Source organism: Pinus tabuliformis, chromosome 7 (genome assembly GCF_031772625.1).
Source record: "Pinus tabuliformis cultivar Carrire ecotype Pingquan chromosome 7, CPIR1, whole genome shotgun sequence".
NCBI lineage: Eukaryota > Viridiplantae > Streptophyta > Pinopsida > Pinales > Pinaceae > Pinus > Pinus tabuliformis.
The window spans coordinates 265153317-265168792 of record NC_142293.1 but is presented as its reverse complement, the minus strand read 5'-3'; the positions used below and the strand labels follow the sequence as shown (position 1 = coordinate 265168792).

General features: G+C 42.9%; 1 protein-coding gene across 1 annotated transcript in view; it reads right to left on the bottom strand.

Moving 5' to 3' along the window:
- The window catches only part of LOC149246881 (uncharacterized), a 323872-nt gene that overhangs the window by 254296 nt on the left and 54100 nt on the right, over window positions 1–15476 (bottom strand). The window contains exons 2-3 of the mRNA XM_089458051.1: window positions 8546–8859; window positions 8199–8343 (exon numbers count right to left, since the gene is read on the bottom strand). Coding sequence (XP_089314177.1) covers window positions 8199–8343; window positions 8546–8859 — 459 coding nt within the window. The remainder of the gene's footprint in view (window positions 1–8198; window positions 8344–8545; window positions 8860–15476) is intronic.

Here is a 15476-nt window from a genome sequence, read left to right as displayed (position 1 = left end):
ATGGGAAGCATGATGCAGCATGTTGAGAGTGAGTTGCAATACAGATGTAGCAGTGGCAGTGGCAGTGTCATGGGCAGCAGTACAGGAAGCAGCAATGCAGTGGATGTGGGGCAGCAAGTCTAGCATCAACACAAGAGGACCAATGCGGAAGATCAGTGTGATGCTTCTATGGTGAAGCATTACTAGAGCACATTCCTCGCTAAGAGGGAGTGTTGAATTTTTGGTAGCATTGGATGTGCTCTAGCCATTAAAATTTGGTGGAGAGGCTAAGGCACATGAGATCTCCAAGACCCAGAAATCGTTTGGAGAAATTCCACCCGGATGAAGAGATATTAAAATAATTAATATTTTTAATGGGTTCCTAAGTCTAAACTTAGGAAAATAAAAATATTAATGTGTATTAATATAAAATGGGTGAGAAAGTTCTAAGTGACGAGGATCAAGCCAGATCTAATCTTAGTCGTTGATTAGGGACTTAATCTCGGCCGTTGAATCGTCAACAGGAAAAGTATAAGAGGAGGCTTGAGGGTCAGTTGGAGACACACAAAGAGAGATCAAGAATTCAATTTTCTAGGGCTGGGTTTACTGAGGAAATAGAGTTAGAGATCAGTTGCAGTGATAAGCAGTTCAACAAGGGATTTCGATCCAAGGCTGAAGAATACATAGCAGAGAAGCAGTGAAGTGCCGGAAGAGGCAGCGCAGGCCTAAGAAGGGCTGACGCAGAGGCAAAAGGAGCCAGCACAGAGGACGTAGAGGGTCGTAGAGGCTGACGTAGAGGACGCAGAGGGCTTCAGAGGCAACGCTGGGAGATTTTGTGGGGAAAACTAGGAGCTGATTAGCAGATCCTGAGCCGAGAGAGGGTGATGCAGTTCCAGAGCAGTGCTTGGAGCAGCTTTCATTGTCCAACACAAGGAACAGTCAAAGTCATTCGGTTGCTGATTTGCCAGAATATCTGTTTCCAGAGAGAGGTACTACTACCAAGGATATTCTCTGAAGGGTGAGGCATTTCTGGCACCCTAGTTATATTCAGAAATCTGCTTAATAATAAAACCCTGATATATCTTCTACCATTTTGCCCACATTGGGTTTTTCCAAGGACGATTGTCCAAAAATAATGGTGTCCCTTGTGTTATTGTTTCTGTTTACTTCAGTGTATGATCTGTATATATGTGAAGGTTGCATTTGTATTTACTTCAATATTTGTGAAATTAAATAACTTGTTAAGGTAAAGAACAAATAGGAGATAGTAAAACATGTTGATTTTGGGTAGCATCGGATGTGCTCTAGCCATGAAAATTGGTGGAGAGGATACAGAGCATAAGATCTCCAAGACCCAGAAATGGTTTGGACAGATTATACCCGGTTTGGGAGATATTAAAATAATTAATATTTTTAATGGAGTTCCTAAGTTAAAATAAAATATTAATGGGTATTAATATAAAACTGAGTTATAAGGTTCCAAAAGTCATGGATCAAGCCAAATCTAATCTTAGCCGTTGATTAGAGATTTAATCTCGGTCGTTGAAGGACCAACGAGAAAAGTATAAGAGGAGGCTTAAGGGTGAGTTGGAAAACACACCAGAGTGATCAGTCATTCATTTTGCTAGAGCAAGGTTGCTAAGCAAAGTTCAATCAGTGATCAGCAGCGAGGGGCAGTGAGTACGAGGCAGAGAGGCAAAAACAATACTAGGAGACCAGCACAGAAGCAGGAAGAGCGAGAGCAGTAATCAGTCCAGGCTACGCAGAGCCCAGCAGAGGCAGCGCAGAGCCTAGAGAGACTGCGTCATCCACATAGAGGGCAGAGGGGGTGACGCAGAGGCTCCCAGAGGTTGCGCAGTGCCTCAAAGGGCTGACACAAAGGGTCCTAAGGCTGAGCTTCAGTTGTGCCGGAGAGGGTTTCGTGGGGCAGGTTTTCTGAATACCTGTTTCCGTATATCGAGGTATTGTTGCCGTGTATTTTTCTTTGTCGGGTGCACTGGTTAGGCACCCAGTTGTACTCAGATAGACTGCATAATAATATAACCCTCTTAATAGTTGCACCGGTTTTCCCGCATTGGGTTTTTCCAGGAACATTGGTCCAAAAATAACGGTGTCACTTGTGTGCTGGTTTTCATTCAGTTGATGATCTGTAGATGTTGTGTTTATTTCGGTGTTTCATGTATTAAATAACTTGTTCGATTTTAAACAAGTAGAAGAAATAAACCAGCAGAATACACATTAATTTTCTAACGGATAGAATTAGAAAATTCAACATGGTATCAGAGCGTGGTTGCAGATCACAGGAACACCGAAGGCATCAGCTTAGCAGAGTATTTGTAGCAGCTTCAACTATCCCGAGTGACAGAGCTGATCCTTACAGAAAGCGACAGAGGAAGGAGTGACGCAGAGGGACTGCATCATCAGTCTAGGCCAAAAAGAGGCAGCGCAGACGCTGAGGAGGGCAGAAACAGGGTAACGCAGTTGGCTGAGGAAGTTGTTTTGCCGATGCCAAGATTGCGTAGAGCCAAAAAGCTCAATCCTTCAGTTGTTGGGGCATAGGAGGCTGTGGGTAGTTTGTGGAGCAAAGATGGTGGGGCACTGTAGTCAGAACAGTACCTAACAGGGCAAGACCAAAGTGGAGGGAGTTGCTGCCAAAGCAGATTTCTAGCCAAGGAATCTGAATCAGTGTTGCAGTTGCACAGACGATCGGAGTGGAGCACCTTGACATTGGCAGAAGAATTTCCAGGAGGGAAATCAGGACTTAGAGGGAGTCCAGAAGAGAACTTCCAAACGGGAAGTAAAGAGACTCAGAGAAGTCGAAAGAAGAGCAGCCAGATGGTCGTGATTGGCTGAGAGATCAGGATAGGCTGGACGGAGCGTCCAACTCTGGGTCTGGAAGGCCAGGATCTTTTCCATTCTAGACAGACATCGCATCAAGGGCTGCGCCTTGAGAACGATGGCTATCCCAATTGACCCGATAGCAAATGATAGGTACGAGGCAATGGCTAAGGCAAAGTGCATCATCCTTGATGGGGTCGAAGATCATGTGGTGCCACATATTACCAAGAAGGAAACCGCAAAGGAGATGTGGGACACTTTGAAGGCATTGTACCGCATACTTCCGTGCAGAGGAAGATGCTCCTAGAGAATCAGCTAAGGACATACCAGATGCAGAAGGGAGAGCAGATAGATGTCTTCCTCGGTCAGTTGAAGGAGATCTGTGACCAACTAACTTCCCTAGGGGCCACGCCGGATCAGGGATTGATGGTGAGGACCGCACTTAACGCAGTCTCTGAGGAGTGGGAGACATTTGTCCAAAGCATACTGGGCAAGCCGAATCTTCCAGATTGGGAAGAATTGTGGGCGGATTTTCGCCAAGAAGAGATGAGACAGCTGAGCAAGACGAGAAGTAGCAATAAAGGAGTCTAGATCAAGAAGGAAGAGGAAGAGGATGCAACTCTGCCATCTGCGGGGAAGCAGGAGAAGAGGAGGAAAAAGGACCTCTCCAAAGTTAAGTGCTTCAACTGTGGGGAACTAGTGTCCGCGGAAGAAGAATAAAGGAGAGGCGTCTGACTCCAAGGCAACGCCAGCGAAGGCGGAGAAGGAGGTAGAGGAGGATGACGATTGTGCCATAAGTGCTCATGTAACTCTAGAGAAGAGATGGGGTGACATCGAGCTGTAGTCAAGAGGACTACAGGTGATGAGGGGCAAGATCCTTGAGTTACCCAAACTCTTGGATTATACCTTGCTACAGGAGCCCTGAAGAGAGAGTAGCAGCACTGGTGGATGTTGGTAGAAACGGATGCGGATGAAGCGGCAGAGAGTGCTACAGTGCAGGAGTCCTGTGCAGTGCAAAGCTATTAGGCTGCAGCAGTGCGAGAGGCACAAAGGAGGTTGCCACAGTGCAGGATGACACAGAGAGGTTTGCAGCAGTGCAAGATGCAGGGAGTTGTTGCAGCAGCACAGAGGTCAGTAGAGGGAGCACTTGTTAGCGACAGAGGGAGCTTCAGCATCGAGAGTGTTTCTAGCCTGACAGGGATGTCAGAAGTTGGGTGGATCAGTTACTTACTTCTCAGTAACTGAGTTGCAGTGCAGTAGCAGTATGCAATAGCACGATGCAGCATGATGAGAGGGGGATGCAGTGCAGATGCAGTTCTGGAAGGATGGACCAGCAGCAACACGGATGCAGAGGGAGCTGGCGTACAGATGCAGCAGTGGCAATGGCAAGGCCATGGGCAGCAGTACAGGATGTAGCAGTACAAAGGATGTTGGGCGGAGAGGCCTAGCATCAGCAAAAGTACCGGTGCCGAATAATCAGAGTAATGCTCAGTGAGGAGTATTACTAGAGCATAGTCCTCGCTAAGAGAAAGTGTTGATTTGGGGTAGCATCGGATGTGCTCTAGCAATGAAAATTGGTGGAGAGGCTAAAGCACATGAGATCTCCAAGGCCCAGAAATAGTTTGGACAGATTGTACCCGGTTTGGGAGATATTAAAATAATTAATATTTTTAATGGAGTTCCTAAGTCTAAACTTAGGAAAAATAAAATATTAATGGGTACTAATATAAAATTGGGTTAGAAGGTTCCAAAAGTCATGGATCAAGCCAAATCTAATCTTAGCCGTTGATTAGAGATTTAATCTCGGTCGTTGAAGAACCAACGAGAAAAGTATAAGAGGAGGCTTGAGGGTCAGTTGGAGAACACACTAGAGTGATCAGTCATTCATTTTGCTAGAGCGGAGCTGTTAAGCAAATTTGAATCAGTGATCAGCTGCGAGGGGCAGTAAGTACGAGGCAAACAGACAGAGACAGTACTGGGAGACCAGAAAAAAAGCAGGAAGAGCGAGAGCAACAGCCAGTCCAGGTTACGCAGAGCCCAGAGAGACTGCGTCATCCACACAGAGGGCAGAGGGAGTGACACAGAGGCTCCCAGAGGCTGCGTAGTGCCTCAGAGAGCTGACGCGGGTCAGCAGGACGCTGACACAGTGGTCAGAAGGGCTAGCATTGTGCTTCAATTGTGCCGGAAAGGGTTTCGTGGGACAAGTTTTCTGAATACCTATTTCCGGATATAGATGTATTGCTGCCGTGTATTTTTCTCTGTTGGGTGAGCCGGTTAGGCACCCAGTTGTACTCAAATAGACTGCATAATAATATAACCCTCTGAATAGCTACATTGGTTTTCCTGCATTGGGTTTTTCTGGGGACATCGGTTTAAAAATAATGGTGTCACTTGTGTGCTTGTTTTCTTTCAGTTGTATGATCTGTAGATGTTGTGATTGTATTGTGTTTATTCTGGTGTTTAATGTATTAAATAACTTGTTCGATTTTAAACAAGTAGAAGAATAAACCAGCAGAATACAAATTAATTTTCTAATGGATAGAATTAGAAAATCCAACAAACCAAAAATTGCAGTAGGGGTTTCTGATGTGTTAGATTCAGGAATTTTCACAAATAACCCACGTGTGGATTTAGGCGGCAACAAGCGGTATTAACAACTTAAAAGTTGTCTGAAGTGATACGGATGGAGATTAATATAAGAAAGAAAGAAAGAAGAAAGAAATTATTTTAACGTCCACGAGGCTAAAGATAGCCTATGGGACAGATTGCTTCTTCATCTGCTTGATGTATTCGGCCCTTTTTTTGTGAAGCTTCACAATAAATGCTCCCATCTTCTCGACAAACCCCTCATTAAATAGATTATCCCAAGAGCTAGCTGTCAACGTATCTGCATAACTTTCCCTGTTGTCTTTGAAGGCCTCACATTCTAAAATGAAATGTTTTTCTGTTTCCACTTTTCCGGAAGAACAAAAAATGCATACCCTTTCCTCCCACACTTCCTTTGGCCTTTTCCAGTGCCCTGTTTCACAACGGAGTTGATGAGAATTAGTCCTTAACTGAGCAATAAGAATTTTGGCTCTCCAAGAAATATTGGCCTCTATGTATGCTTTTGGTTGATGATTATGAGTGGGATTAAACACTTCAATATAGTAATTTTTCTTTCTTCCTAGCTCCTTCTCCCAAGTACGTTTGTAGAACTTTTCCATAACAAAAGCTTTTATCTCTTTGTTGTTTATGGGGCACGCGTTCAAGCAAATATCCCATTTACTAAACCATTTGTTATTTTGCTGCATCCAAGTTTTTTTGCTCTTGCACAATCTATCATTAAAGACAACCTTAGGCCATCTACCCTCTTCCATTTGCTCAATTTTTTTTAAATACCTTATGACTCGCACCATAGCAATTGCTTCAATAGGAGCAGTCCCTGTTTCACTTAACAAGATATCATAAGGAACTGCACTTTTAATCTTAAATTTGTTTGTAATCAAACGCTTCTGAATTTTCTCAATTTGTCTCCACTGCATGTCGGAAGTTCTGCTAGCCCACAGTTCACAACCATATAGAATCACTGCAATCACTAGAAGCCCAAAAAGAGTTTGAGTGGTCTTCCAGTCCCATGACTCTGCCTCTCTACACCTATTTTGAAAAGCATAAAATGCTTTCCAACCCCCCAAAATTCTTTTCTTTCTACAACCATTCCAGCTTAGAATTTTGTTGAAGTCAATTCCGAGGTATTTGTAATCCGCAACTTCTTCCAGAATGTTGCTTTCAAAGTAGAACTTATGCTGGTTATGTTTTCTTTTCTTAGAGAAGACCACTACTTTCGTTTTGGTGATTTTGACTTGCATCCCCACACTTCTACAAAAATGCTCAAGGGATAGTAAGTGCTCTTGCAAACCAAGAGCCGATTTAGCAATCAGAATAAGGTCATCTGCATACAAAAGAAGCCTTATAACAAACTTGCACAAATAGATACCATCACCCCCTTGCGAACTTAACCACTCCTCAAGCTTGTCGATATATAAACCAAAAAGGGTAGGAGACAGTGGGCAACCTTGCTTGACCCCGATATCGCTTCTAAAACTTTCAGAAATGCCTGATAATGATAAAAGCTGCAAATCTCAAACAAGGAAGTGTGCTAGGAGCAAAAGATATAACGTCTGCTGCAGGAAACATGACAGGGGGAGACAGTTCCATTTGCAATGGATGGAAATGTCATTTTCAGCACCCCCGTCATGTTTTTGGCTGCCAGGCCCCATTTTAGGCTGCTTCCCAAGAATGGCAAGGAAAACAGTCATTTCCTGTAACCATTTAAAAAATGAGATTAAAAGAATGTGTGTGTGTGTGTGTGAGTGAAGAGTGGCCCATGAACTTCATAAAAGAAGTTATATGAACCATAAAAGTGAAGACACTAAATTGGTCATATAGTGTTTTAGAGATCATATAACTTCTTGTATGAAGTTTATGGGCCACTCTTCACACTCCATTAACTGGGACCAACAGGCCAATTGGTCACTTCAGCAATGGGGAATCAGAATGATTTTCACCAAAAAGCAGCAGAGTATAGCAGAGCGCAGTGGGGAGCTCAGCAGTTGCTATAGGCAAGTGATTTTCACCAAGAAACAGCATTAATTAGAAGTGGACGGCTAGAAGGTCAGCAATTGCAGTAGACAAGTGATTCGAAGCTCTCTGCATTGTTTAATTTGTGTTTTTGGAATGTGCACTTTTACTACATGCTCCTGAAAGTGAAAATGGAGGCTTCCACTTTATCCCCCATTGCGCCAACAAGAAGGCATACCTCTTCATAGTGAAGGGAATATTTGTAAGCCAAAAAAATGTTTGAGAAAAGGTTGTCAACATTGTTACAGCCAACCACTCATATTCCAGCAGTCATAAATAGCAGTTCAGGCAGTAGGTCAATGATCTATCCCCATTGCAACCTTTAAGTGAAGTAGTTACATTGCAAGGATCAGATATCACCTGTTTAGTACTGGAAAAAGAGCAAATTTTGATATGAAACAAAATACCAAAAACAGAGAAATAAGAATTAATAAGAAAATTCCAAGTTTGGAGCCTTGATATACTTAAAGCAGCCACAAGACCCTAGAGGCTAGGACTGGCCCTGGTCTAGGAAAGGAGTCCACTACATGCTCCAACTTGTAGAAGCACCAGAACTGATAACTGTGTATACCTAAATAAATCATATCAAAGTAGAAATGATAATTGAACAGTTTCCCAATCAGTCAGGATTTAACTTAGATGATCTGGAAAAAGCAGAACATTTTCGCTACTACATATACATTTTAGAATCAGGAACATAACAAGGAAAAGAAAGGCTAATCAAAATATTGAAACTGCATCAAGAAATATAAAAAACTGACCTGTGCATTTCAGCTCAAAAAGTAGATGTGATCGGGCAGTATCCCAGAGACATATTGAATTGTCACCAAGACCAATGAGAAGCAAACTGCTTGTGACCTTCTCTTCAGCGACATAATCTTTCTTCAAGACTTCCTTATTTAATCCCTAAAAATGTTATAGTTGCCAAAAATAATTACCAATGAATGAAACGGAAAAGCAATTATTTAATTGATCAGGGAAACGATTCATCCTAAATATAAGTATTGTATGGATGGAAATGCAACTAAATGCATATAAAAAAGTAGTTAATGCAAATTTCAAAATACTAAGAATAAAACCAATGAAGAATCATATATTCCGTACATACCTTTAAAAACCGAACATCCATCACCCAGTGACTGAACTTAGGCACGATCTGTAACAAATCCAAACTAACTTTCCCCTTGGAATTTACCTTACCATTCAATTCTCCACTAAGTTGTACATCAAACAGCTTTACTCTTCTTTCCCCATAAACTGCAACTCTAACTGTAGAAATTCCTTTGCAACACGATGGATCGATGTCTCGAACTAAGCAACAAGATGAATGAATTCCATGCACTCGAATACCATCAAATACGTGAGATGAAAGGAGCAACTTTCCAGTTTCAATATCATATAGGAGGAGTTGTGCTCCTGTGCCTGAAATAAGCATTAAAAAAAACCAACAATGAGAAAGAGGCAGCTAGCATGAGTTAACTTAGGATTCAATAAACAAAAATTCTTAGCACATCTCGATAAGAAACATAACATATGCTGCTCAAGCAAAAGATATTATATATACCTAAGCTTTAAGAGTAGTATGTTGATTTCGGGTAGCATTGGATGTGCTCTAGCCATGAAAATTGGTGAAGAGGCTAAAGCACATGAGATCTCCAAGGCCCAGAAATGGTTTGGACAGATTCTACCCGGTTTAGGAGATATTAAAATAATTAATATTTTTAATGGAGTTCCTAAGTCTAAACTTAGGAAAAATAAAATATTAGTGGGTATTAATATAAAACTGGGTTAGAAGGTTCTAAAGGACATGGACCAAGCCAAATCTAATCTTAGTCGTTGATTAGAGATGTAATCTCGGTCGTTGAAGGAACAACAGGAAAAGTATAAAAGGAGGCTTGAGGTTCAGTTGGAGATTACACCAGAGTGATCAGTCATTTGATTTTCTAGAGCGGGGATTGCTAAGAAAAGTCGAATCAGTTATCAGTTTGCAGTGAGGGGCAGTGAGTACAGGACAGAGAGGCAGAGATAGTGCCAAGAGACCAACGCAGAGGCAGAGAAGCAGACGCAGAAGCCAAAGTAGGCCACGCAAAGGCTAGCTGAGACAGCGCAGAGGCCAGAAGGCTGCGTCATCCACACAGAGGGCAACAGGAGTGATGCAAAAGGTCATAGAGGCTGCGCAGTGCCTCAGATGGTTGACGCAGAGAGTTTTGAGGTTGACGCAGAGACCAGGAGGGCTGACACAGTGCTTCAGTTGTGCTGGAGAGGGTTTCATGGAGCAGATTTTCTGAATACCTGCTCCTGAATAGAGAGGTATTACTGTCGGTTATTTTTCTCTGTTGGTTGAGCCAGTTTGACACCCGGTTGTACTCAAGAATATACTGCATAATAAATAACCCTCAGAATTGTTGCACTGATTTTCCCAAGTTGGGTTTTTCCAAGGACGAGTTGTCCAAAAATAACGGTGTCACTTGTGTGTTTGCTATTTCTTTCAATTGTTGATTTGTAGATGGTTGAGACTGTATTGTGTTTATTTCAATTTTATATGTTTAAATAACTTGTTTGTAATTAACAAGTAGGAGAAATAACCCAGAAGAATATAGATCAAATTTCTAACGGTTAGACTTAGAAATTTCAACATGGTATCAGAGCGTGGTTGCAGATCATAGAAGAGCTGAAGGCACCAGCTGAAGCAGAGCATTTGCAGCAGAAACAGTTGTCCCGAGTGACAGACGTTGTTCCCTGCAGAAAGCGACAAAAGAAAGGTTGACACAGAGGGACTGCGTCATCAGTCCAGGCCAGAGAAAGGCCAGCGCAGAGGCTAAGGAGGGCAGAAAAGGCTCACGCAGAGCCACGCAGAGACCAGGAGGGTTGACACAGTTGGCTAAGGGAGCATTTCAACCAGTGTTGGGATTGCGCAGAGCCTAGAGGCTCAGTCCTTCGATTATCGGGGTTAGAAAGCTATGGGAAATTTGCAAGGAGTGAAGTTGGTGGGGTGTTGTGGGCAGAACAGTACCTAATAGGGAAAAACCAAGGTAGAGGGAGTCGCTACCGAGGCGGATTTCTAGCCAAGGAATCTGGATCAATGTTGTAGGTGCACAGGAGATCGGAGAGGTGCGGCTTGACGGTAGGTAGGCAGAATTCTAGGTGGAAAATCGAGACTCAGATGGAGTCTAGCAGAGAACTTCCAAACGGGAAGTAGCGACTCAAAGGAAGTCGAAGAAAGAACTTCCAAAGGTAAGTAGAGACTCGGAGGAGTCAAAAGGAAGAGCAAAGAGATGGCCATGCATGGACTAAGGGATTAGGATAGGTTGTACGGGGCGTCCAACTTTGTGGTCTGGAAGGCCAGGATCCTGTCCATTCTAGATAGACATCGCATCAAGGCCTTCACCTTGAGAACAGTGGCTATCCCAGTTGACCCGACTGATAATGAGAAATACGAGGAGGCAATGGCCAAAGCGAAATGCATCATCCTTGATAGGGTCAAGAATCATGTGGTCCAACATTTTGTCGAGAAGGAGACGGCAAAGGAAATGTGGGACACCTTGAAGACGTTGTACCAACATACTTCCATGCAGAGAAAGATGTTACTTGCGAATCAGCTGCGGTCATACCAGATGCAAAAGGGGGAGCAGATAGATCACTTCCTCGGTCGGTTGAAGGAGATCCGGGACCAACTGACTTCCATAGGGGCCACACCGGATCAGGAGTTGATGGTGAGGACCACACTAAACGCAGTCTCTGAGGAGTGGGAGACATTTGTCCAGAGCATACTGGGCAAGGCGAATCTTCCATATTGGGAAGAATTGTGGGCAGCTCTTCACCAAGAAGAGATCAGATGGCTGAGCAAGACAGGAAGTAGCAGCAAAGGAGTCCGGATCAAGAAGGAAGAGGAAGAGGATGCAGCTCTGGCATCTGCGGGGAAGCAGGAGAAGAGGAAGAAAAAGGACCTCTCCAAGGTCAAGTGCTTCAACTGTGGGGAACTGGGTCATTATGCGAACCAATGTCCGAGGAAGAAGAATAAGGGAGAGGCGTCTGAATCCAAGGCAGTGCCAATAAAGGCAAAGGAGGAGGTAGAGGAGGATGACGATTGTGCCATGAGTGCTTATGTACCTCTAGAGAAGAGGTGGGGTGACATCAAGTTGTAGTCAGGAGGACTACAGGCGATGAGGGGCAGGATCCTTGAGGTACCCAAACTCTTGGATTATACCTTGCTACGGTAGCCCCAAAGAGAGAGTAGCAGGACTAGTGGATGTCGGTAGAAACGGATGCGGATGAAGCCGCAGAGAGTGCTACAGTGCAGGAGTCTTGGGTAGCACAGAGCTAGCAGGCTGCAGCAGTGCGAGAGGCACAAAGGAAGTTGCAACAATGCAATATGGCACAGAGAGGTTTGCAGCGGTGGAAGATGCAGGGAGTTGTTGCAGCAGCGCAAAAGCAGTAGAGGGAGCACTTGATAGCGGCAGAGAGAGCTTCAGCATCGAGAGTGTTTCTAGCCTGACAGGGATGTCAGTAGTTGGGTGGATCAGTTACTTACTTCTCAGTAACTGAGTTGCAGTGCAGTAGCGATTACCAGTAGCACGATGCAACATGATGAGAGGGGGTTGCAGTGCAAATGCAGTGTTGGGAGAAAGGACCAACAGCAGCACGGATGCAGAGGGAGCTGCCGTACGGATGCAGCAGTGGCAGTGGCAGGGCCATGGGCAGCAATACAAGATGTAGCAGTGCAGAGGATGTTGGGCGGGGAGGCCTAGCATCAGCACAGGTACCGGTGTCGTATAGTCAGAGTGATGCTCAGTGTGGAGTATTACTAGAGCATAGTGCTCGCTAAGAGGGAGTGTTGATTTGGGGTAGCATCGAATGTGCTCTAGCCATGAAAATTGGTGGAGAGGCTAAAGCACATGAGATCTCCAAGACCCAGAAATGGTTTGGGCAGATTCTACCCGGTTTAGCAGATATTAAAATTATTAATATTTTTAATGGAGTTCCTAAATCTAAACTTAGGAAAAATAAAATATTAATGGGTATTAATATAAAACTGGGTTAGAAGGTTCTAAATGACATGGATCAAGCCAAATCTAATCTTAGCTGTTGATTAGAGATGTAATCTCGGTCGTTGAAGGACCAACAAGAAAAGTATAAGGGGAGGCTTGAGGTTCAGTTGGAGAATACACTAGAGTGATCAGTCATTCGATTTTATAGAGCAGGGTTTGCTAAGAAAAGTCGAATCAGTGATCAGTTTGCAGCAAGGGGCAGTGAGTACTGGATAGAGAGGCAGAGATAGTGCCGAGAGACCAACGCAGAGGCAGAGAGGCAGATGCAGAAGCCAGAGCAGGCCACACAGAGGCTAGCTGAGACAGCGCAAAGGCCAGAAGGCCTGCGTCATCCACGCAGAGGGCAACAGGAGTGACGCAGAAGGCCATAGAGGTTGCGCAGTGCCTCAGAGGGCTGACGCAGAGGCCAGGAGGGCTGACGTAGTGCTTCAGTTGTGCTGGAGAGGGTTTCGTGGGGCAGATTTTTTGAATATCTACTTCCGAATAGAGAGGTATTACTGTCGGTTATTTTTCTCTGTTAGGTGAGCCAGTTTGGCACCCAGTTGTACTCAAGGATATACTACATAATAAATAACCCTCAGAATTGTTGCACCAGTTTTCCCAAGTTGGGTTTTTCCGGGGACGAGTTGTCCAAAAATAACGGTGTCACTTGTGTGTTTGCTATTTCTTTCAGTTGTTGATCTGTAGATGGTTGAGACTGTATTGTGTTTATTTCGATGTTTATATGTTTAAATAACTTGTTTGTAATTAACAAGTAGGAGAAATAAACCAGAAGAATACAGATAAAATTTCTAACGGTTAGACTTAGAAATTTCAACATAGTAATAGTACACCCTACCTTCCAAATAAAGATAATGTACTTTGTAATGTGTCAATAACATTACTACCAATAAGGTATTAGTACTTACCGATAAATAAGGACACTTATCACTAGAACATGTGATATTCCAAAACAATGTCAGTAAGACTGCATAAGTTGGTCATAATAAATGGAAACGAAGAGTAAATCAAGCATACAAGGTAGCATAACTTCATGGATAAATATAAAATGTTTAGAAAAAACATAGAGGACGAGTCTAAACAATCAGTTTACTATTAGTCTTTAATTTGACAAAGTAATCACCTACACATCCTCTCATAATACACATTGTACACATGTTTTTTAAAAATTGACCTAGACTGGAGTTCACATAACTAAGGGATCTAGTAAAGGCAAAAAATAAGACATAGTAAGCCAAAAGCCCAATAATTTATAATTATTAAAACTCCTAATACCAACCGAGATTTATTTTCTCACGGCAATTATTTGGTCCCAGCAATTTATTTAATTAACAAAATAAATCCTGAATTACCAAAAACTAAAATCATTGGTATTTTAACATCTAGAAATATATGCAACGAAAATAAATTGGAGAGATCAATCACACATTGCAATAGAAATAATTCACCCACAACAATTTTTCGTCATTTATTAATCTCGAAAATTATGGTTTCAACCCACAATGAATTTGCAAACAAAAATACAATGACCGGAACATACAACTCGACCCCACTGGAATAATTTGTCCCAAGGAAAATCGGCCAACTGGAAATCGAACTCTGAAGAAATTCAGCCTGAAGAAAATCGGCCCACCTCTCACCAGAAAATCGGCCTCTGCACCTAGCTATTACTCGGCCGCTATGCACTCTATTAATTTTTGTAGCATCGGATGTGTTCTAACCTTGAAATTTTGTGGAGAGGCTAGAATACATGAGATCTCCAAAACCCAAAAATCGTTTCTGGAAATTCCAACAAGAAATGACTTAATTAGATTATTAGTCAGTTTTTAAATATTTCCTAAAAACTTAAGGAATATGACTAATTAATCAGAATTAATTAAGTTATCGTGTGAATGTTCTAAAAACACGCACGGATCGACTTCAAGTTAATCCTAGCCATTGATTAAGATCTAATCTTGGTCGTTGAAGTCTCAACAGAGGATTATAAGAAGAAGTCGATGGGGCTTGGAGAAATCACTTGTGTAGTTCGATTTCATGAGTAGATCAATTTCTTGAGTAGTAGCATTCAGTTGCCAAAGAGAGAGCCAGAGAAATCAAAGCAAGGAGAGAGGGGCAGGAATAGTGAAGCCAGAGGAAGGAGTCCAATTCCGTTGAGTGCATTTACAAAGAGGCAGAAGAGCCACAGTGAGGCTGACGCAGAGCAGCGCAGTAGCCTCTAGAGGCAATTTTGAAATTGCCTTGGAGAAGCAAAGTTTCAGTGCCAGAAATTGCACAGAGGTTCCAAAGGCTAGGAGAGACATTTTCCCAGACAACAGTAGACCAGACGGATTGAGGAGAAGTTGTTTCGAGCTAAGTCCAGAAGTGACTGCACTGGGGTGACGGAGTGACTGCACAGAGCCAATTTGGACGGCTCAATTTGCACTGAGGTCAGAGCCCGGATTTGCCTGTGGAGTGAGGAAATTCCTCACTAGATTTGTCTTGCCAGTTTTTTCTCTGTAGGATTGCCAGTTTTGGCATCCAGTTGTACTCAAATTATTTCACTGCTACATAATAATAAAACCCTCAGCTACTGCACCGGTTTTCCCAAGTTGGGTTTTTCCAAGGACAATTGTCCAAAAATAACTGTGTCAATTTTATTATGTGCTAGAATTTCTCAGGTTCCAATATCTTATTTTCCATAGCATTTTTATGGTGAAAATTGCAGCTGTGATTTTATTCGTTATTTGTCGTAGTAAATAAACTGCAAAATTAATTTTTGAGTTAGAAGAATAATCTCCAATGGCTGCAGTAGATAAAATTTCACATGGTATCAGAGCGCAGATGATCAGCCGAAGAGCTCAGTAGCAAAGGAAGAGGGAGTTTCGTTGTTCATTGAGGGGCAGCGGGTCAAAACCCCAAAGGTAGCATAGACACCTTGGCCAAGAGGTCGAATTTCTTGAGGAGAATCGATTTTTCTGAGAGAGGGACAGAAAAATTCGATCTCTCTAGATC